The following is a 22,823-nucleotide window of genomic DNA, read 5'->3' on the forward strand; positions in this document are numbered from 1 at the left end:
TTCTTCCGTTTCCTCATTTTGGGTAGTCCCTGGGGTGGCTCCAAAGTGCAGGGCACTTCCCCTGTGCTGTCTGGAGTAACTTGTGTTGGTGGGCAGGGCTGCAGTCAGACTGGATGTCTGCCCCCAGCCCACTGCTGGGCCACAGTCAGACTGGTGAGTACCTTATCTTCCCTTTTCCTAGGGGCAGGACTCACTGTGGAGTGGTGTGGCCCATGCCTGGGCTACCTGTACACTGCCAGACTTGTGGTGTTGCTTCAATGGGATTTGGCATATTAGCCAGGGTAGATTCGCAAGGTGCACAGGGGCGGGAGGGGCAGGCTTAGCTCGCTTTGCCCCTGGCGGCCCCCTGTGGGAGGGGCCCTGCAGCACCGGGAAAGAGGTAGGCCCATCGGAGGGATGGATCCACAGAAGCACAGCATTGGGCGTTTGCACGGTGCAAGCAAGTTTGGTGATGGGAACTGGTTCCCTTTGGGATTTCGGCTGGGGTATGGGAGAGGGAAATGGTACTTACCAGCCCCTTTATTCCCTGACGAGCTGAGCTCTGTCTTCCAGGGCTCAACAACTCTCCCTCCCGGTGTCCTCTCGCCCTCCCCGCTGAGAGCAGAGCTATTGACTTTTAACATTCCAGATGTTAAGTCCCGCTGGCTGTCAGAACTCATGGAGTCCAGCCCCTCTGTTTTTGCAAGCCAGACTTTGGGGGTCTGTCTTGCCGGGTAGGCTGCCCCTCCACCACCCCGGCTCCCTCCTGCCAGTCCTTGTAGCATGCACTATCTCTCTGCCCTTCCTACCGTCTTCCATGGGCCTCTTGTCTACGCTTTCTCCAGTGAGTCCATTCTGCTAGTCTTCTGGTAGTTTTCTGGGTTATTTAGGCTGATGTGGGTGGAATCTAAGCGATCAGCAGGACACAGAGAGCCCAGTGTCCTCCTACGCCACCATCTTCCCCAGGTCCTTATGATCTTGTTAGTAACATTTTTTCTCTAGCTTACCTTGTTGTCAGAATAAAGTGTATGCATATTATAATATTTGCACATAATACATATCACATACAAAATATGTGTTAATCAACTATTTATATTATCAGTAAGGCTTCTGGTAAACAGTAGGGTATTAAGTTTGGAAGGAGTCAAAAGTTATATGTAGAATTTTGACTGCACAGGAGGTTGGTACCCATACCCCTGAATTGTTCAGGGGTCAACTGTACAATATTTACATACCTTTTAAATTTAGCAAAAGCAACTTCAAAAAGAGAATAAGAAAAAAGCACTAAATGTATAAAATCTTAAAAACAATTCAATTTTTCAACTGTAGAAATTATTATTGAAAAGGATTAGCAAGTTTGTATAATATGACTTAGTTTTGGCAGTTTATTCCCAACACACTGGCATTTTATTTTCTGAGAGAACTTAAATGTCCCTTGAATAAATAAGAATAAAAGCTTAAAAAGCATTATCTGGGACAAAGTTTATAAACTAATGTTTTAATTTATAAAACGGATTTAAAACATATATACAATGGAATATTGTTCAGCCAAATGGAATCTTGCCATTTGCAGTGATATGGACAGAGCTAGAGGGTATAATGCTAAGTGAAATAAGTCAGAGAAAGACAAATACCACATGATCTCACTTATATGTGTTATTTAATAAACAAAACAAACAAGCAAAGGGAAAAAATAGAAAGAGAGAGATAAATCAAGAAACAGACTCTTAATTTTGGAGAACAAACTGCTGGTTCCCAGAGGGGAGGTAGGCAGGGGTGCAGGTGAAATTGGTGATAGGGATTAAGGAGTGCATTTGCTGTGATGAGCACCAGGTAATGTATGGAATGTTGAATTGCTATGTACACCTGAAACATTAATATAGCATGTTAATTAACGGAATAAAAATAAAAACTTCAAAAAATGAAGTTTAGAGAGATTAAAAGATGGGAACAAGATTAAAGCAACTACTAGTAATAATCAAAATATTAAGAAGAATAGAGTGATGTTAAGATTAAAGAACTATACAGCTCAAATGGGCCTTACAAATTCAAATCAATCATGCTATCTATGACATTTCATAGAAGTCATAGATTCCTATGACATTCAAGAAGAGTGATAACCCTGAAAGGTTAAATGACTCAGTTACTGTTACAAAGACAGACTGTGGCAGAACATTAAAACTGAACCCAATTTTTAAAAATGTTTATTTATTTTCGAGTGTGAGCAGTAGAGAGGCAGAGACAGGGGAGACAAAGAATCTGAAGCATGCTCCAGGCTCTGAGCTGTCAGCACAGAGCCTGATATGGGGCTTGAAATCACGAACCATGAGATCATGACCTGAGCTGAAGTCGGATGCTTAACCAACAGCAACCCAGGTGCCTGGAGATATAAACATTTTTTTAAATTTATTTATTTATTTATTTATTTATTTATTTATTTATTTATTTATTTATTTATTTAAAATTTTTTTTTCAATGTTTTTTATTTATTTTTGGGACAGAGAAAGACAGAGCATGAACGGGGGAGGGGCAGAGAGAGAGGGAGACACAGAATCGGAAACAGGCTCCAGGCTCTGAGCCATCAGCCCAGAGCCCGACGTGGGGCTCGAACCCACGGACCGCGAGATAGTGACCTGGCTGAAGTTGGACGCTTAACCGACTGCACCACCCAGGCGCCCCTATAAACATTTTTAAAGACATAATGAATACATAGTTTCTAACTTCATTCTCAAGGTCTTATACTTAGAGAGTATTATACGAGATTCAGTTTCATAATCTAGGAGAAAGTTTAAATATTCCCATCTAGAAAGTTGCCTATGAAGAAAGAGTAAAAGGCTGATGCTCAAGGAAACAGAGTAAGTTCTTCGCTATCCCCAAATTCAGAACTATGCAGTGTTTCTTTGCAGGAACCATAGCAGGCTCATAAATTTCTAGCACATTATGAAGTATACACCTGGAAAGTGGCTCCAGATCACGTTCAAAGAGGTGGTGGTTGTAAATATTAAGCCAACTAATTTCTCCTACCACAAGGAAACTTGTAAGGCTTGAGGTAGGGAGGCAGATTCTCCTTTACTATTTAGGTTTCATCAATGCAGTGACATTTATTTTTGCAGACTGCAATTTACTCAGATTACCTGAGGACAACATAAAATCTACACCTAACATTGTGATATTTAATATACATACTTTCAATTAAAATTCCATTTAAACTTGAGGAGCTATCAGTTCCTATAATGAGAATTAAAAAGTTTGAAGTAATTGGTGGTACAAATATATATTAATTATATTAATGAAGTCATTAATCCTTCTTCCTAGGCATACAGCTAGAGTACATTTCCCAGGATCTCTGGCACTTAGATATGACCCATCTGACTCAGTTTAGAAGTGACACGTGCCACTTCCAGGCCTGGCCCGTGAAACTGTCCCTGCGTATTCCTCTATGCTCCACCACCACCACCAACAACCACTACCACCACCTTTTTGGTTAACTCATTTGTTGACACTCTGGGGAACCTTAGCAGCCACTTGTTGAAGATGGTAGAGTCACTATCAATCTACATCTCGGAATGACTGCGTGAAGGTGAGCCACATACAGGAGACTTCTATCAACCTACACACAACCCTAGAAATATTACATAAACAATAAATAAGCTTTTATTTGGGTTAATCCACTGAAACCTGAAAGTCTACTTGTTAGTATAAACTAGCTTACCCTAATAAGATCATATTTGAATACAATTCTGTATATTAAATTGATCCTAAATCTTGGAGACGATGTGAATGTCTTGACAAGAAACAGAAAATGAAAGTTTATAATTAGATATTCTAGTATTTCTTTTTGGAGAAGGGTACATTACAAATGTGATATATTCTACAAATTAAGGAGAAGCTATCCAAGGATTTTATGTGGCCAAGGGTGGAATATTTTCATTTTCAAGAATCTTCCTTAATCAGTAAAACTTTGCCTTAAACATACTCCCAGGAGTTTAACATTCTTATGGAACTAAATGAATCTGGTCGCCTGTCTTCTATCAATTTTGTTTTTTTGTTTGTTTGTTCATGTATTTTGTCATTGAGAGGACAAAGGCTCTCTGCTCTTCTCTGCCACCAACTTCACTTAGGCACTAATATCTGGCAAATAAGTTCTGAGTCACTAATACTGATGGAGGCAGATATGCCCTGGTTCTGTCATTTACCACCTTGTCAATGGCAGCCTGTAGGCATTCCTACTCACTTATTAAAGAGGACTCTAAAACCTAACTCATGATTTTCCCCATCACTCCAAATCATGTCAGAGAGAACTTCAACATTCAAGGAGATGGCCCCCTCTAATAATTTAGCCTCAAAGCTGTCTGACTCCCAACTTCAAAACTCAAGGACAGAATTATACATTATCATTCCACCTCTTGGGCTACTGGGTACAGCTGGAGAAAAATCATGGACTGTAAACTTTCTTTAGTTTCGCAGGAAGTTTCCTTCATTCCTGTTGAACTAGAAGTGAGGGACAGATAAAGGCATATTTAGTTGTGAAGAAGTGATAAATGAGCAAATTTACTTCTAATAGATCATTTCCTCTGTGAAAAATGGAGGTCATTCACTTGAGACAGGGCAAAGTGAGGTGTGCTGCAGGTAGAGAGAAACACATTTTCAAGTAGCTGTTGTGGCATTAAAAACTGAGGTGTTGGGGACATGTAAAAAACTGTTAAACATGTCTCCTTGTGCACAGGTTTCCATTTCTCAAGAGTTTATACCTAAATAGAATTTCTGAGTTATTAGACATGTGACTCTCCAATTTACTATATAATGTTAACCTATTTTCCAAAGATTTGTATTCCTACCAAGAGTATGAGAATTTTTGTTGCCAAAAGTTATTGTCAGTGTTTTTAATTTTATCAATCTAATTAATAAGAAATGGTACTTCAGGGGCACCTGGGTGGCTCAGTCGGTTAAGCATCCAACTTTTGATTTCGGCTCAGGTCATGATCTCACAGTTCATGAATTCGAGCCCCTCTTTGGGCTCTGTACTAACAGTATGGAGCCTGCTTGGGATTTGCTCTCTCCCTCTCTCTCTGCCTCTCCCCTGCTCACGTGCTCGCTTTCTCTCTCAAGAATAAATACATTTGAAAAAACTTTAAATACTTCATAATGGTTATAATTGTATTTCCCTATTATTAGTGATGTTGAACATTTTCTCATGTGTTTGGTCTTCTGAGTATTTTTCTCTTGAATGGCCTGTTCAGACTCCCTGTTCATTTTTCTATTGTGTTGTCTTTTTTCAAATTTACTTTGCAGATCATTGCTATTTATTCTGGATACTTATTCTTTGAAAGTCCTATGTATTATAAATATCTTCTGCCATTCCAAGACTTCCTTCTATTTTATTAGGTATTTTTGTTTTAATGAAGTGAAATGTAGCAGTACTTTCCATTCTAGATTGTGCTGTTTGTCTTGTTTTGAAAATCCTCCCCCACCTAGAGTCAAAATTTTATCTTCATATATATTCCTCTCAGTATCTTGGAAGTTTTTTTTTTTTTTAAATCACATTTAGGACTCTGGATTTAAATCACATTTAGGACACCTGGATTATTATGACATGAAGTAGACATCTAAGTTTATTTTTGTTTCCCACATAGAACACTTTACCTTTAATCAAGTCTTATCTTCACTGTTCAATATTTGAGAGCTACCTTGTTTTAACTACTTTCAATATAATATTATTATTTTTGATGTAGTATGCAATGTTTAAGAATTACCTCATTTTTTTACCAATTTTTTTTTTGGTCAAATCTTTACTTAAATTCTAGTTAACATACAGTGCAATATTGGTTTCAGAATTCAGTTGATTCATGACCTACATACAACACCCATTGCTCATCAAAACAAGTGTCCTCTTCAGTACCCATCACCCATCTAGCCCATCTCCCCACCCACCTCCCTCCATCAACCCTCAGTTTGTTCTCTACCATTAAGAGTCTCTTGTGGTTTCCCTCTCTTCTCTCTGCCCCCCTTCTCATATGCTCTGTTTTGCTTCTTAAATTCCACATGAGTGAAATCATATGGTATTTGTCTTTCTGTGACTTATTTCACTTAGCATAATACACTCTAGTTCCATCCATGTCATGGCAAAACTCAAGATTTCATTCTTTTTAAAAATTTTTTTAATGTTGGGGCGCCTGGGTGGCGCAGTCGGTTAAGCGTCCAACTTCAGCCAGGTCACGATCTCGCGGTCCGTGAGTTCAAGCCCCGCGTCAGGCTCTGGGCTGATGGCTCAGAGCCTGGAGCCTGTTTCTGATTCTGTGTCTCCCTCTCTCTCTGCCCCTCCCCCGTTCATGCTCTGTCTCTCTCTGTCCCAAAAATAAATAAACGTTGGAAAAAAAAAATTAAAAAAAAAATTTTTTTTAATGTTTATTTATTTTTGAGACAGAGAGATATGGTATAGGTAGGGGTGGGACAGAGACAGAGGTAACAGAATCCGAAGCAGGCTCCAGGCTCCAAGCTGTCAGCAAAGGGCCTGACACTGGCCTCAAACTCACAGACTGTGAGATCATGACCTGAGCTGAAGTCAGACGCTTAATCGACTGAGCCACCCAGGCACCCCTTTAATGTTTATTTTTGAGAGAGAGAGAGAGAGAGAGAGAGAGAGAGAGAGAGCAAGTGGGGGAATGGCAGAGAGAGAGGGAGACACAGAAACCAAAGTAGGCTCCAGGCTCCAAGCTGTGAGTTCGAGCTGCACATTGGGCTCTGTGCTAAGTCCAAGATCATGATCTGACCCTGAAGTTGGGCACTTAGCTGACTGAGCCACCCAGGCAACCCAGGATTTCATTCTTTTTAATGGCTGAATAATATTCATTGTATATATACACCACATCTCGTTTATGCATTCATCATTAGTCGACGGACATTTGGTATTTGGGTCTCTCCATAGTCTGGGTATTGTTGATAATGCTGCTACAAACACCAGGGTGTGTGTATCCCTTCGAATCTGTATTTTTTATCCTTTGGGTACATACCTAATAATGCAATTGCTGGATTATAGAGTAGTTCTATTTATTTATTTATTCACTATTCCTTCTTGAATTTCACCCTTTATTTTACGTTAATTTCTTCCTCATATCCACTCTTTAATAGGTCTTTCAAAGATGATGTGAAACTGGTAAACTGTTTCAATCCTTAAAAATTAATTTATTTTATACTCATTCCTAAATGGCAATTTAGTTAGGTACAGAAACCTAAGATGGCAGTTACTTTCTCTCAGCATTTTGAAGACATATTATACTGTCTTCAGGCTTCTATCCACTGCCACAAATTAGCCTTCCTTCAATCAGGCCAACTACTATCCCTAGTATAAACCTGTCCTGCTTCTCTTTATCTTTGATTTTACAGTTTTCCTACATTCTGACTAAATACAGATGTATCTTTGTTTATGCTTTCTAAATCTGGGAATTAACATCTTTGTTCTTTTCTGAGAACTGTTTAACTATTTCTCTTAGGATATTGCTTCTCTCTCTCAGTCTGTAACCCCTTAAGAGACAAATTTTAGACCCAGTTTATTTTTCATGTCTCTTAAATTTTCCTTACTATTTACCAATTCTTTAAAAGTGTTATATTCTGTGTAGTTTCTTCAAAATTATCTTCCAGATTATTAATTGCCTCTTCAATTATGTCCTGTATGCTGCTTTACCTACCTAACCTTCAATGTCTATATTTCACATTTCTAGAAATTCTATTTGATTCTTTATTGTAATCTACCTATTCTTTTTCATACTGAGTTTTCACTATCTTTAATCATTCTCAAATACTTAAATTACAGATTCAACCAAATTATCCTATTCTTTGTTAGGAATCCATTCAGTTTAACTTTTTTTTTTTAATAAAACTTCATATATTTTGTAACTTTGGATTATGAGTTTATCCTCTTCCAGACCTTCTCTGTAGGAATTACATATAGTTAATGTTCAAAGTATTTCCCTTCAAAAAAGTTTTGTATTTCTTTCTGTCAGCGACATCAGCTTTTTTTCTGTTTGGGTAACATAAGTTCTAACTCTGAACCCATATGAGGTAGTAAGGGACCATGTTTATACATTCTCAGATTTTTTTTTTTCCATGTGGAGTTCAGGTAGACATCTACAGGTCTCCTTGTCATCAAAATGAGAGGAATGATATTTTTCTAGTCCATTCTTCTGATGAGGGCTCTAGGTGTCTCAGCTTCAACTTTTCAAGGTCTTGTTTCTGTCCTTAAGTCGGCATTAAAATCCAAGTCCCTATAATTTTATGAATAATAACCCATCGCTCGCCCACGTAAGCCACAGCTCATGCTGTTCTAGTTAGTTTCCTCCTTATTTCTGCCCCTGGCAATTTCCCTTAATTTCCTGAGTACAGTAAGGTATTTAAAAGAATGCCTGAAATATTTTTATGACAGATTTATAGTATGCTGTATTACAAGAACCAGAAGTCTAAACCGTTTATTTTATTAAATGGGCATTTCATTATTTATGAGCATTTTCATTTCATTTAGAAGTCAGTTTCAAAAAAAAAGTCATTTTCCTAATACAATATACTTCACACCTAAGAAAGACTGATAGATACCTATTACTCATTCTCTTTTTTCCCTACGAAGAGAACTCTGATTTTTAGCTAGGCACAATAGCACATAAAATAAAGGTAACATCCATCAGGCTTTGTTGCAGTTACATAAGCTAAAAAAAATGACTATTTTGACTATATTCTGGCCAATAAAATGTAAATAAAAGTGCTTTTCTGAGACTTGTGAAAGGCAATTAAAAGGTGCTGACCCTGCTATACAGGGGGTCAAGGTAAGTAAAGGCAAAGTCATTATCTTGACTCATTTCTCTTGATCCCAAGCCATCTGCTCTTTACTGTACCTTGTTTTCTCTTATTTCAGCCTATGTTATTTCCATATCTCTTTAATCCCTGAGTTTAAAGCTGTTGGAAAGGGCACTCGGAAGTAGAAATGAGTAAGCAGATCATTGTGGAGGGAGGAAGTGAGAGAAAAGAAAGGGAGGAAGCTCTATATCGTCCCAAGCTAGACAATTACATGAGGATCACAATCGCTTTTGGATTAGGATGTGGTGCTATGAGTGAATCAGCAGGATACCACAGTGCCCTCCTTCACCAATTTTTCTAGGTTAGGTACCTCTGACCCCTCTGTCTCACCATACCTTGAGTCCTAGTACTAGTACCACAGGAATTACACTAACTCCCTAGGGAGCCACTCTGCGCTCCTATAATTAAGAAGGCACAGCTGCAGATACTTGAATTTTACAGTACATTTAAGAATGCCGCTTTCTAAAAAAAAAAAAAAAAGCCACTATCTTTGTAGATTCTAAGAGAACTTCCTTAATAAAACACACCACCAAAAATACGAAAGAGACACATTTTGAGAACTTCTCTATCAGCCTAAAATCAAATAATACACTCCTGGGTACCTGAGTAACTTCTGCTCTTATTTATCTGATATTCAGATAATCCCTCTCTGGTTCACTTCTTCATAACCTTCCAATTTTCAATTTTCACCATTCTACTTAAGATCAGTGTGCAACCCAATCTCTGGCTTAAGCCACGTTCTGAATTCTGCTGGGCGAGGGATGCAGGTAAAACACCAAAGACACAAAGTGCTACTCTCCTAGAATTTGCCAGCAAATGGCAGGAACCTTGGTAAGTTTGCCCGCTTGCCTGCAGTTTTATAAAAATTTGACAATAACTACTATAATAATTCAGGATAAATTCTATGTTTTAAATATTTGGTGATATATATGTATTATTTTTTGATAATTAAATATTTAGTTCATAATAACATCCAGTATTTGTATTTCTAATAAAACTTAGAATATCAGATCAAAGTACGAATTAGAGATTTTAATCTTACTCCCCAAATAGGATGTATTCACTTTGATTAAGTCTGTGTTATAAAATACTTGAATCAAAACTCTTATCTGGCTTTCGTGAGGATCAAGTAATCACCAGGGCTGGCAGATCAGAGGAGAACATATGTGACAGTACATGTGCACAGCACTGAACCGGTACAGTCACTAGGACTGTATTCTTTACGAGGAGGACATAAAATCCTAATGTGACCCATTTATTTGGATATTTGGATAGGAATCAGTATGGAGAAAGCCATGTGACAAAGAAAGTTTGAGTCACACTGATCTCCTTTCACCACAAACCCTGGTCCAAAAGCCGCCTACCACTGCCCTTAGGGCTCCATCATTAAGGTTGACATAGTAATAGCTTCAAAACCTTTCTTAATCTCTTGGGGACGAAAAATGAATGTTGTTTGTATATAGAGAGAGAATCATAAGTCTCATCCCATCTTTAGAGTAGTAAAGTTTTAGAATAAAATTACAGTTGACCCTTGAACAACGCAGGACTTAGGGGCGCCAAACCCTGTGCAGTTGAAAACCCATGTATAACCTTTGATTCCCCCCAAACTTAACTACCAATAGCCTCCTGTTAACAGGAAGCCCTACCTATAACATGAAAAGTCGACTAACATATATTTTGTGTTATATTATATGCTGTATTCTTATGATAAAATAAAGTAAGCTAGAGAAAAGATAATGTTTTAAGAAAATCATAAGGAAAATACATTTATGGTACCGTATTTACGGAGGAAAAAACCTGCATATAGGTGGACCTGCACAATACAAACCCCTGTTGTTCAAGGGTCAGCTGTAGTTGGAAGAAGTTTAGATGATCCTATTTGAATATAACTCATTTTAACAGGCTGGAGCTAGCTTAAACTGGACCTTAAACCCATGGGAACCTTTCTGACCTGATGTGAAGCTGGTTAGGAAAATTCATTTTGAATTGTTCTAAGCCTTTTGAATAATCCCTTATATCCCTTCCAGAGAAAGGGATAATCTAAATATCTCAACTACGGAATATTTATATTATCAATTTGATAGATATCATCCTTATTAAAGAGCAGAAAAAGTGGAATTATTTGAAATTCTTTTATACACACTTGCTATATTCTAAATTCTGGAGATGGAGGTGAGTATTAAAATGAGTAAAATGTAATTTAGTGAATGGGGAATAAAGCAGAAAACATGAATTCTACTTTTCCCAATTTGGAAAAATAATTCTTCAATGAACACTTACTATGATAATCAAGTAATGATACAGCACTGAATTTCCACATTTTACTTAGCTTACATAATCTATCAATACGTCAGAGAATAAAGAGGTAAAGGGTTACTCAAAGAGGAAGATAAAAAGCATATCTAGAAAATCCTGTTTAGTACACAAATGACTAAGTGTTTTTTTTAACGCTAGGTAATATCACAAATAAAACTTGTTTGATTTTTTTAAACACATTTTTCTTCAACACAAGAGTGTTTACACCAAACAAAGCAGTTACTCAAATTCTCAGTGTTTGCTACAACAATTACAGGAGATCAGTGAGAACTAATAATCTCCGGTTTAAACTTGCCCATCAAGTTTAAACAGAAGAATAAAATCTCTACTGTATTATAAGTTTGCTGCATTTCCTATGTGAGTTAAATATTACATCATGGGTAAAAAAAGTACTAATTAGATCATACTACTAAGGTTTATATATCTTAAAAAGTGTAATAACATAAAGAAAGATTAAAACAGCAAAAGCTGTGATCATGTAAAAATATTCATTGAAAAACTACATTTCATGAGCAAGTTAAAAACTCATTTTGTCATTTAAAAACTCGTATTTAACCTTGCAAACAGAAAACATGAGGAAACTAAAAGATTTCATGGCTTTCTAGTTGGTTTCTTGTTTGTTGGTTTGTTTTTTTAATGGCCACTTCAATATGCCACTCTCCCCCAAATCTCTATCATGGTTTCTCTACACATTTCTATTATCTTGCTCTCAGAAGATGACATCATCTTCTATTTCAGAGCAAACAGAAGCCATCAGGCAAGAACTCCTTCAGGTAGTTGCCAGTGAACATGGATAATCTCTGTGTCTTTCCATCCCTTCCTCCTACACACTGGAAATGGCATTGTTCCTATTATCTAAGATTACATTTTTTCTTTTGGGCTTTAACTTTCATTTCTCATCTGTACCTTGGTCCCTGGCAAATCAATTATCCCCTCTTCTTCCTTGGGGTTTAGTGTTCCTCTTCTTTCCTTCAGCTTTTAAACATATTTAAGGATCTTTCATCCAAAAGCAAAAAAATCAATTCCACGTTTCTTAATCTACTACTCTCTCTCCTTCCTCCCCTTCAAGGCCAAATTTATAAAAGGAATGCCAACACATACCTTATCTTGCCCACATCCTCTTTTCTTTAACTTTATCTCAACTTCTCCAACTATCATCTGATTTTCACCTCTAAGACCTCACCAAGATCACCCATGATCGCATTGCTGAATCCAGTGAACACTTTCACTTTCTCGTCTAAGACGACCTCCTCTGGCTGAGCTCACTGAAGCTGACTGGAGCATTTATCTGAAGTACTATCTTTTGTTGGCTTCCACGACTCTCCTGGCTTTACCTGTCTAGACCTTACTTCTCAGCTTTTTGCATAGTTCTATTTTCTGACAGTCTTTTAAATCACTGATGCTCACCAGGACTCTTTCCTTACGTGCTTTTCTCTTCATGTTCTACATATTCTGAACAATGTCATCCATTCTTAGGACTTTCAGCACTTGATGATTTCCAAATCTATTGCTATAGTACAGATTTCTCTCCTGAGCTTCTGACCTATGTGTATCCAACTGGAGATTTCTCTTCCGCTGTCCAAAAGACACCTTGATCCACTGTACAAATTAAAAACATAATCCTTGCAACTCCCCCCGACTTTTTCCTCCTGAGGACCCGGTCTCTGTGAACTTGCTGCACAGTCCACCTAGAGCCCAAGACAAACACGTGAGGATCACCCCAGACTCTTCCAACTCTCTCATCCCTAAAATCCAATCCTGTTGATCCTACCTCCTTAATCTCTCTCCAATGCGGCAAATTCTCATTGCTTCATTGCTATTCTTCTAGTAAAGTCATAACCATTTATTGTCTAAAGAAATATTATGGATAAAAACTGTCCAACACGTATTTTTTTTAATTAAAGAATATAGGGAATCATACCCTCTGACGTTCTCATCAGAGAAGCAACAGCATCTTACCTGGCCTCCTCCTTTTTAGCATTCCATCCCTCCCTCTAATTCCCCATCCAGTCAAGTAATAGTCCAAAAAAGCAAATTTGATTATATCATCCTCATGCCTTATGCTAAAAATCCATCAGTGTATCTTTATGACTCTTTCTTTTTTAATGTTTATTTATTTATTTTTGAGAGAGGGTGAGCGCAAGGGATAGGCAGAGAGAGAGGGAAACAGAATCCCAAGAAGGCTCCGTGCTGGCCAGCACAGAGCCCCATGTGGGGCTCGAACTCACGACCTTGGAGATCATGACCTGAGCCAAAATCAAGAGTATAAGCAAACATCTCAAAATAAGATAAACAAAGCATTTAATACTGAAAGACTAAGGACTCGAAAGAGAATAAATCTGGCTTTTCATATGCTTAGAGCGAGAGAAGGAAACAAAAATGTATGTACTCTGCATTTACTACTTCATGAAACTGAAATTAGTTATTAATTCACATCTACTACAAATGCTATGACTCCGTGTCCAATCATTAATCCTCACAGATAACACAATGAGGTAATACATCCATTATTTATTTTATCTTGCACTAATTTTCTAATCTCTAAAGTCAAATGCAAATTTGCATGGATGAGATGATTTTATAAAAGCAAGCTTTCTAAAGAACTGTAATTATAAGATATTATAACTTATTTTGGGATTTAGAATTCAGTCATTCAGTTATTAAATAAGAATTTATTAAAACCTTATGACCTACAAAGCTTATGTCCTGTATGGAGAATGAACGAAACCTCCCTCAATGGCACTTCAAAAATTTAGGACTAATATAATTGTTTTAATAATCTCAAGTGTCTTTAATAATTAGGTAGAAAATGGCATCCATTTTTCAAAAATTATTAAAGATAAATTATTTATTCAATCAATGAGAGAGAAGCTACATTTTACTTAGTACTCATAAACAGTCCAGCCTCAAATTACATAAACAGAATTACATGTGAGAATGTTAGAATCAATTAGGAAGTCACATTAAGCCCAAATACTATTTACCTGAATTCCAATTCAAAATAGAATTAAATGTTTTTCTTTTTTTTTTAAGGGAGATTATATAGATCAAAGGAAAATACCTGTATACACCTTCATTCAAACTGACTGCTGTGTATTATTTGACAATTTCCAAGTCTTAGAAGAGAATTAGAGATGAGATTTTTTTTAATTTAAGTGGAAAGTCATGACAGTTTCAATTCCTAATTCCCAGCGTGAATCTGAATAAAAAGATACCTATAAAATGTTGTAACTATCTTTCATTGCAACCCAGACAAAAGAGGCACATGGTTTTATAACTCTTAGTTTGATGTAACCAGAAAGAGGATATATTTTTTTTTCAAATTCATCCAAATTTTATTCTGTGATTTACTTAGAAAAAAGACATATACATACACCTAAATCATAGCATGTGAATCTGTAACACAGGCCACTAGAAGGAAAGAGGGTAGAATTTGGTGGATTTGTCACAGAGTGACCAAAGAGGGGATCAGGCACTTAATTTAGCCTTCTCTACAACAATGTTCTTCTACACAGAATTAGCCTATCTTCAGTTTTACATCTTTGTGGCTTCTCTCAGTCTATAAAAAGTTGGGAATCTTCTACATTTATACATCTAGCAAATTCTTCAATATTCTGGGAAAGAATAAGCATAACCTCATGTCTCAAAATGTGCTACCTTAAAAAGAAGTTGGGAAAGATATACAGTGAAAGAAATTAAAAATGCATGATTATTGGCAATTATTATAGAACTCTACCAAAGAGATACAAATATTGTTGTCTTCTCCATTTGAGAGTAAAACTAAATTAAGTTGCTTAAAACTTTTTAAGAGATGCAAGTCAAAAATAGATGTGTTCTGTACAATAAGTAAAATATGGATGAAAGTATATTAAGCAATCTAAATTATTTTACTCTGGACCTTAAACAAAAAGGCAGTTCTAGAACAAAATTTTTTCCCCTAATAAAAATAAAGCTTTTGTAAGGTTCTAAGCAGAATCTTGTCAACATCTTTTTATAATATTTATAAAGGCCATGTCTACTGAGAAATTTTGGCAAGCCAAACTTGCACAATTAAAATAAATAGTGTCACGTGATTGGTCTCCCAAAGCCTGGAATTTTGACCTTGACTAAAGTCTTCCCAATTCTAATGCTATAAATAACCAGCATTTAGTGGGACAAAATACTAAAACTATTAGTTCTCACAGAATGTGGTTGTGCTTTTCAGTGTGTATGTCCCATGTAAATGTTTAGCATGGGCTTATTCACTTGACAAATATTTATTGTGTGTCTACCAGGGTTAGGCCCCGTACCAAGCAATGAAGATATAAAGGTAACCAAGACCAACACAATGCCTCTTAAAGGGCTGAAAAAAGCAGAGAAGACAATTAACATAGAATTGCAAAAGTCATCATCTGCGGGTATAGGATAAGCCAGGGTATTTTAATAGAGTCAGGGAAAGCCTTCTGCAGGAAGTTGAGAGGCAATGTTTTAAAAACAAAAATCTTCAAGGTTACAGTAATAGAACTGTGGATCTGTAAGTTACTGCTGTTCATGCCTATCAGTTAAATTATACACTCTCATCACATGTACAGGTTAATTTATTGCTAGGCTTATATTTAGTGTAACATGATGAGTAAAAGAGGCTTTAAGCATCAACTTTCTTAGTACAGTTTCAAACCTCAAAAGGAATCATTTGTACTACCTCAAGAAATTCGCAATAAAAGCATAATAAAAAAAAGGGGGGGAGAAAAGCATAATAAATGAAGTGGCAACACAGGTTTAAAATATTTCTGACAAAAAGGCAGACAGACCTCATGAGTTTCTTTCAACCCCTTCCTCTCTTAAACACATTAATATCACAGTAAAGGATTTTTTTTTAAATTTTTTTTAACGTTTATTTATTTTTGAGACAGAGAGAGACAGAGCATGAATGGGGAGGGTCAGAGAGAGAGGGAGACACAGAATCCGAAACAGGCTCCAGGCTCTGAGCAGTCAGCACAGACCCCGACGCAGGGCTCGAACTCACGGACCGTGAGATCATGACCTGAGCCGAAGTCGGACGCTTAACCGACTGAGCCACCCAGGCGCCCCGGAATTTTTTTTTTTTAAGGTAGAAGCAGGGGCGCTCGGGTGGCTCATTCGGTGAAGCGTCCAACTTCAGCTCAAGTCATCATCTTGTGATTCGTGAGTTCAAGCCCCATGTCAGGCTCTCTGCTGTCAGGATGGAGCTCGCTTTGGATCCTCTGTCCCCCTCTCTCTCCGCCCCTCCCCCACTGTCTCTCTCGAAAATAAACATTAAAAAAAATTAAAAAAATAAAGGTAGAAGCATACATGAACTAAGCCAGGGAAAAGGAGAGGAGACCAAAACGATTAAGAGAATTTATGAAAGTTTTATAAAATGGAGGAGATGCAGCAGCGATAAGTGAGTTAGAGGAACAAAGGCAATACAGGAGTATCGTGGAGGAAGAGACCAAATGGAAGTAAGCTGATTCGAGTTACAGACCCCAGAAAGGGAAGGTCTTGGGAATCCAAGGAGCTGTGAAAGTAGAGGAAGTGATGGGGCTGCAAACAGAGCATTAGATAACAATAGGTAAGAACATCATTGGAGACTTCTCCAACACACGGGCTCTCACATACAGGTGCGCGTGCACCTGCATCTAGACTACAGCTCCTCCAACCTTTCCTATTCTTTGGAGTAACTCAATGACACCAGAGAAAAGGACTTACAAAACACTGACATTTGGATACCACTCTATTAAAAAGTCTAGGTCACCAAATTAAAAGCCATCCTCAAGTACAATAGCTTCTGAGTACCAGTAACTCCACTACTAGGCATTTACCCAAAGAAAAAAGGTATAAGACTAAAGGTATGTGCTAACTCAAAAAGATACATGACTCGTATGTTTATCACAGTGTTATTTACAATAGCCAAGATATGGAAACAACCTAGTGTCTACTAATAAATAAATACATAAAGAAGATGGGGCATGCACATGTACATAATGGAATATTATTCAGTCATAAAAAGGAACGAGATCCTTACCATTTGTGACATGGTTGGACCTAGATGGTATTATGCTAAGTGAAATAAGTCCAACAGTGAAAGACAAATTGATATGATTTCATGATTATGTGGGATCTAAAAAACAAAACAAACAAATGAATAAACAGACTTTAAATACAAAGAAAAAACTGGTGGCTTCCAGAAGGGAGGTGGGTGGGAGGATAAGCAAAACAGTTAAGAGGATTAAGAGGTATAAACTTCTAGTTATAAAATAAATAAGTCATGGAGATATAAAGTACAGCATAGGGACTACAGTCAGTAAGATTGTAATAATGTATGGTGACAGATGGTGATTACATACACACATACACCCAAAAAACATAACTCAATATACCTGGCTTTAAAAACAAATCATAATAATCTAGAAGGGTTCTGAGATTCCATTAGTTTACAAATGTACTTTGTATAAATGAATCTGGAAATTACAGGTGATAAATTATAGAAGCAACTTATGCAAAGATAAGGAGAACACCAATCATTTGACTCCTCCTCAAAGAAAATAACCTGATTTCACATCCAAATTAACAGAGGCATTTACACTTAAATGTTTTAAATTGATAAAATAAAGTCTATATTATATATGTACTATTTCATAGCTCCCTGCTTTCACCAAAATTTTAAGTGGACCAATTAATTGAACATCTACAGTCCAAATGTGGTAAAGATGGCTGCAGTTGATGCTATACAAATTTATCTTGTGAGTATATGTCTTTTTCTAGAAGAAGTTGTCCTTTTTTTGCCATTCCAAGAGAAAAATCAACAGTGTGGAGTTCAAACAGAAGTGGGGTTTGGAAGATTGATTTTGTTCAATATAAAGGCATCAGGCCTAGAAGTCCAGCCTCAGCATTTTTGGGCCCCAGGAGAATCTCATGACCTTGTGAAGCAAGGAACACTTTCTTCTGTATGAAGAACATACAAGTATTAAAAACTATCTGCAGGGGCGCCTGGGTGGCTCAGTCGGTTAAGCGGCCGACTTTGGCTCAGGTCATGATCTCGCGGTCCGTGGGTTCAAGCCCTGCGTGGGGCTCTGTGCTGACAGCTCAGAACCCGGAGCCTGTTTCAGATTCTGTGTCTCCCTCTCTCTCTGACCCTCCCCCGTTCATGCTCTGTCTCTCTCGGTCTCAAAAATAAACGTTAAAAAAAAAAACAACTATCTGCAGGATAAGGCAAAATTTAAATTCTGCACATTACTTAGTTTTGCATGTAAATGCATGTTAATTGTGCTTGCTGCATACTCTATTCCCACCCAAACTCTCTTGAAATGATCAGCCAATGCTGCTGAATCCATTCTGAATAGTTCAGAGAAGAAAATATACTGACAGAAAGGAAGGTAAATTGTAAGTATATATATCAGCAAATAAACATCGTGAAACAGCCTTATAGACAAGCATATTAAGTTTTATATTCAATAATTTCTATGATTACCCCAATTTTGCTTTAGACCACAGGTTGACAGCATAAACATTTTAATACACACACACACACACACACACACACACACACACACACACACAAAACAAATAGTTCTGAGTAGCTCTCATATATAGATAGGCAACAACCCCAGATATGTGAGGAAAACCTCCAAATTGAAAGTGAGGGCTTAAAAAATCAAACAAGAATAAAATCAAACCTAGAAGAAACAATACAATGCATAAAGGGTAAGAGAATTTAAAAACAAAACTATAATTAATATCCTTAATATAGATTATTAGCAGCCATAAATTTAGCAGCCAAAAAATAAAACAAAATGCTATACCACAAGAACATTAGAGAATAACAAATAGTTTTGAATTTAAAACCAGCCTAGCTGAAATAAAACTCTCAACAGGACAGATGGGGAGATAAAGTCAAAGATATTTCCCATACAAACAAGCAAGCAAACAAAAAGATTAAAAAGTCAGAATACAAGATTAGATTAAGATTAGGATCTGTTGGGAGGTGTAACTTCAAGCTAACAGAGGTTCCAGAAAAAGAAAACAGAGAAAATGGATACGGCGAAATTGTCAAAGAAATAATACAAGAAAAGTATACAGAACTTTTAACATGAATTTCCATATTCTATTTCTCAAGTTCCAATACAATAAATGGAAAAAAAATGCCCACACAAAGCTCATTATTGTGAAAGTTTCAAATACCAGGGGTAAAAAGAAATTATAAAAGTTTTCAGAGCAGGGAAAAAAGTTGATTACAAAAGGAGTAACAATCAAATTGTATGGTTGGAGACTCGGGAAGAGTAAGACAAAAGTGCTTTGGTATTATTTTTACAGGAATTTTTACAAACACTAATTATGTCATAATAAATATACGTAAGTAAATACATGAATAAAATTACAAAAACAAATTTACTGAACCCTCACTATATGCTAGTGTAATGCTCACTACAATTTTAACTATTTAAAATGTATTAACTCATTTAACTCCCCTAATTCTATGAGAAAGACACCATTAAGCTTGGTCTTTTAAAAACTACATGATACTGTCTCTTAACTTTAAAAGGAATATTAATTTTTAAAAAGAAGAAAATACTGTTGTAATGCTCCCTACCTGCCCAATCTGTTCCCAGATCAACCATGGTTGATTAAAAATTCTGTCTTGGTCAATCAGGAGGAAGGGAAAAGAAAAGCTGGAGATGACAGTTGAGGGTATCTGCTGCTAGTATTTTAAATATTCATCTTATAAAAGTACTTTATGCTATGTATTTGTGATTTGCAATTAGAAGGTCCATACAGTAGATTCCTGGGTTTAAATGCATTAACAACTTCCACCAAAAGAACTAATGCACTTACATCATATAACCAACATATATTTGGGCAAAGAATAAAGCATCTATACCTTTCATTTAAGTTAAAAACAGAATAGCTGTCTCTTTTCTAAATTACTGTCATCTAAGCCCTTCACACTCTTAAGTCTTAAAAAGGAAATTTTCCTAGATAACTCCTAGTCATTTACATGACTATTAAACATACTGATAGGACAAAAAAAAACCACATCGTACCCCTTTACTAACTTGTCTTATTCTCATCTTTACCTTATATTATTAACGACATAATGGTACTTGAACATTTCCATTTGAAGATCTTCTGTAGGAGTTAGCTTCATTCAGTTTCCTATTTGTGCTGTCCTATACTTAAAAGATTTTGTCTTGAGGCCCGAATTGGGGGGCCGGAAGTAGAATACCCTTGGGACTACTAAACTGCTATACAATAATGTAGCCGCTCCTAAGACCTCAGACCACTGCTTCAAAGCTCCTCCTACGGCACTGGACCTCCTGGATCATTTGCTGTTGTCCGGCCCAGCCTGACAGTTCCTATCTCTCAAATACCCAGCTCCCCACTTTCTGCCTGTTGACTTCTTGGCGGCCGTTTTCTCGTTTTATTTTGTCTTGGTTTGAGGTTTTGGTTGGCAGGTGGTACCTGCAGCCACCTTTAAGGTCCTGGCCTCAATGGCAGCATCATCTGTATCTTCCCAACACCTGGGTGACCAACCCCTGGGCTGCCCGCCTGGCCTAGGTCTCAGTCTCACTCACAGGAGGTCCCCGTCTGCGGCCGCAGAGCTCACGCTGCCACAACCTCCGATGTCCGGTGTCACAGGGGCCCACAGTCCCCAGCGCACCGAGCATGACTGTCACACTTCCCCTCCCCGAGCTCAGGTGGAACACCTGGGGGCCCTACCCTCCAGCGTCACCTTCGGGGCAGCCCCAGAGCGCGCACGCGCTCACGCACCTACCGTTTCCTTGGCAGCCGCCACGGGGATGGGAATCAGCCCCCGGCCGCGGGGCGGGTCCTCCGGCTCTGAGGCCGAGCTCTCCGAGGGGCGCTCGAGGGCGGGTGTCCAGGCGGAGTCGGCCCTAGGGTCCCCGTACAGCTGGTAGCACACGAGGCCGACCAGACCCCCGCCGGCTGCCGCCGCGATGCTCAGCTCCCCCCAGCGCCTCCGCCGCCTCCAAGCCGCCTCAGCCACAGCCCCCTCTTCCTCCTCCCGGCAGGAGAAGGGCCGGCCAGGCGGGCCCGGGGCTATCCCTGCCGGCCGCCCCCACACCCCTGGGAATGGATGGTGAGGGGAGGGCGGAGGCGGGAGCCGAGGCGGCGGCCACAGGAGCCTCCGCAGTGCAGCCATTGCGGGAGCTGCCCGCACCAGAACTAGGAGCGGGCGGGGGGGGGGGGGGGGGGCGAAACCTCGCGAGAAGTCGGTGTGCGGAGGCTCGATGCTGCCCGAGAGCGACCCCTGCAAACGTGCGGCCTGGGGTACCCCGTAGGGGGCCTTCAGCTGGGGCGACCGGGGGTCTCCGGCCGCGAGATGCCGGCGAAGGGGGCGGATCCCGCCTACTCCTCCGCCCGGCACGCCGGTCTCCACCCCGCAGTCACAAATAACTGCGCCTGCCCCCCGGCAGCACCTGACTGCGCGAGAACCCAACACCGCAGGCTACGGCCAAGTCAGCAGAACTTAAAAGAGCCCTCGTGGGCGAGGGTGTCCAATTCTGGACTTTTAATGGGGGGAATGCTAACGATTTTTAGTTAGGGTTAATAGGTGTTGTTGTTGTTTTTTAAACATTACCATACCTTAATCCAACAAATCAGAAGTGTCTTGAAAAATAGCCTTTTGTGAGGAGGCTGTTGGTATAAATATAAAAGAGTAAGTGTGATTGTGTCATCTATTTTTGTTAATTGCTATACAAGTTGGTTTGCTACACTGGCAGTGTCACTATTGTGAGAAAGTGTATGTGACATTCTCATCACTTCCCCGCCCCTGAGCCCAATTTTGGCAGGCTGAGTAATGCTAGCTGTGGTCTCTAGACTCTGGAATGGTGCCAGGATCCCTTAAAATATTCTGGGTCTAAGGGTGTAAATGACAAAATCCAGTTGTCTCAATTGAACTGCAGTCCAAAGGGAATTAGATCAGTTGATTCAGGCAATTCTTATAAAGACTAAGGGCAAACAAAATGAGATTTTCTGACACAAAACCTGCTATTTCCATTTCCCATGAACCCCTTGCCTATAAGGAATCCATAAGATACAACTCAGTTATATCTTCTTTTAATGAAGGCTAATGAAATTTTCTTAAAGTCACTAAACAGAAAAATCCTCTGTAGCAGATGAACAAAAACGTGCTTATGTTAGGATGCTATCACGTTATGTTTCTTTTACTTCTATCCTGTAGTTCTTAAATAATGCTGGGAGGAAGGCTCAGTGTCTCCTTGTATTATCACCAAGATTCCTTCAATTCCTGCCTTCTCTGAATTTTGGGAAATTTTAGTATTCCTAAAGAAACATTTACTCTGTGGATATATAACACAGTTCTTTTTCTGGCATTGTTTACTTTGAACTGAACACAATTTCCGGATTTCCTCATAAATTTCCAACAGGGCCTAATGGCAGAATTCTTGGACAGACTGATGAATTTTTATTGCCTGCATATTAAAAGCTGAAGAGCTCTAAGGGGAATTAAGGTGGTAACACAGTAGCATCATATTACAGATCAGGAAAATGACAGAAAGTCTCCATCTACACACTTCAAGTACGCATATATGTTCTTTCTAGCTCAAATAAATTTAATATAGCCCCTGCAAGTCATTTCTCTGGCTAGAAACCAAGTTCTGCTGTGAGAGGTGCTGGATTTAGGTTTGTCAAGTATCTGCAGGGCT

The 22,823-nt window shown here is 38.5% G+C and overlaps 1 protein-coding gene across 4 annotated transcripts in view; it reads right to left on the bottom strand.

Moving 5' to 3' along the window:
• Nucleotides 1-21,543, bottom strand: part of MICU3 (mitochondrial calcium uptake family member 3) — a 110,418-nt gene extending 88,875 nt beyond the window's left edge. The window contains exon 1 of one of the 4 annotated variants that reach the window (XR_008295879.1): nucleotides 20,909-21,543. Coding sequence is in view for 3 of the 4 variants with exons in the window: in XM_053216353.1 (XP_053072328.1) it covers nucleotides 20,909-21,298 (390 nt within the window). In the remaining variant the exon portion in view is untranslated. The remainder of the gene's footprint in view (nucleotides 1-20,908) is intronic. The other 3 variants (XM_053216353.1, XM_027077239.2, XM_027077240.2) reach the window with 3 other exon arrangements.
• Nucleotides 21,544-22,823: the final 1,280 nt, after the last annotated feature.

The sequence above is a fragment of the Acinonyx jubatus genome, chromosome B1 (assembly GCF_027475565.1).
Source record: "Acinonyx jubatus isolate Ajub_Pintada_27869175 chromosome B1, VMU_Ajub_asm_v1.0, whole genome shotgun sequence".
Classification (NCBI taxonomy): Eukaryota; Metazoa; Chordata; class Mammalia; order Carnivora; family Felidae; genus Acinonyx; species Acinonyx jubatus.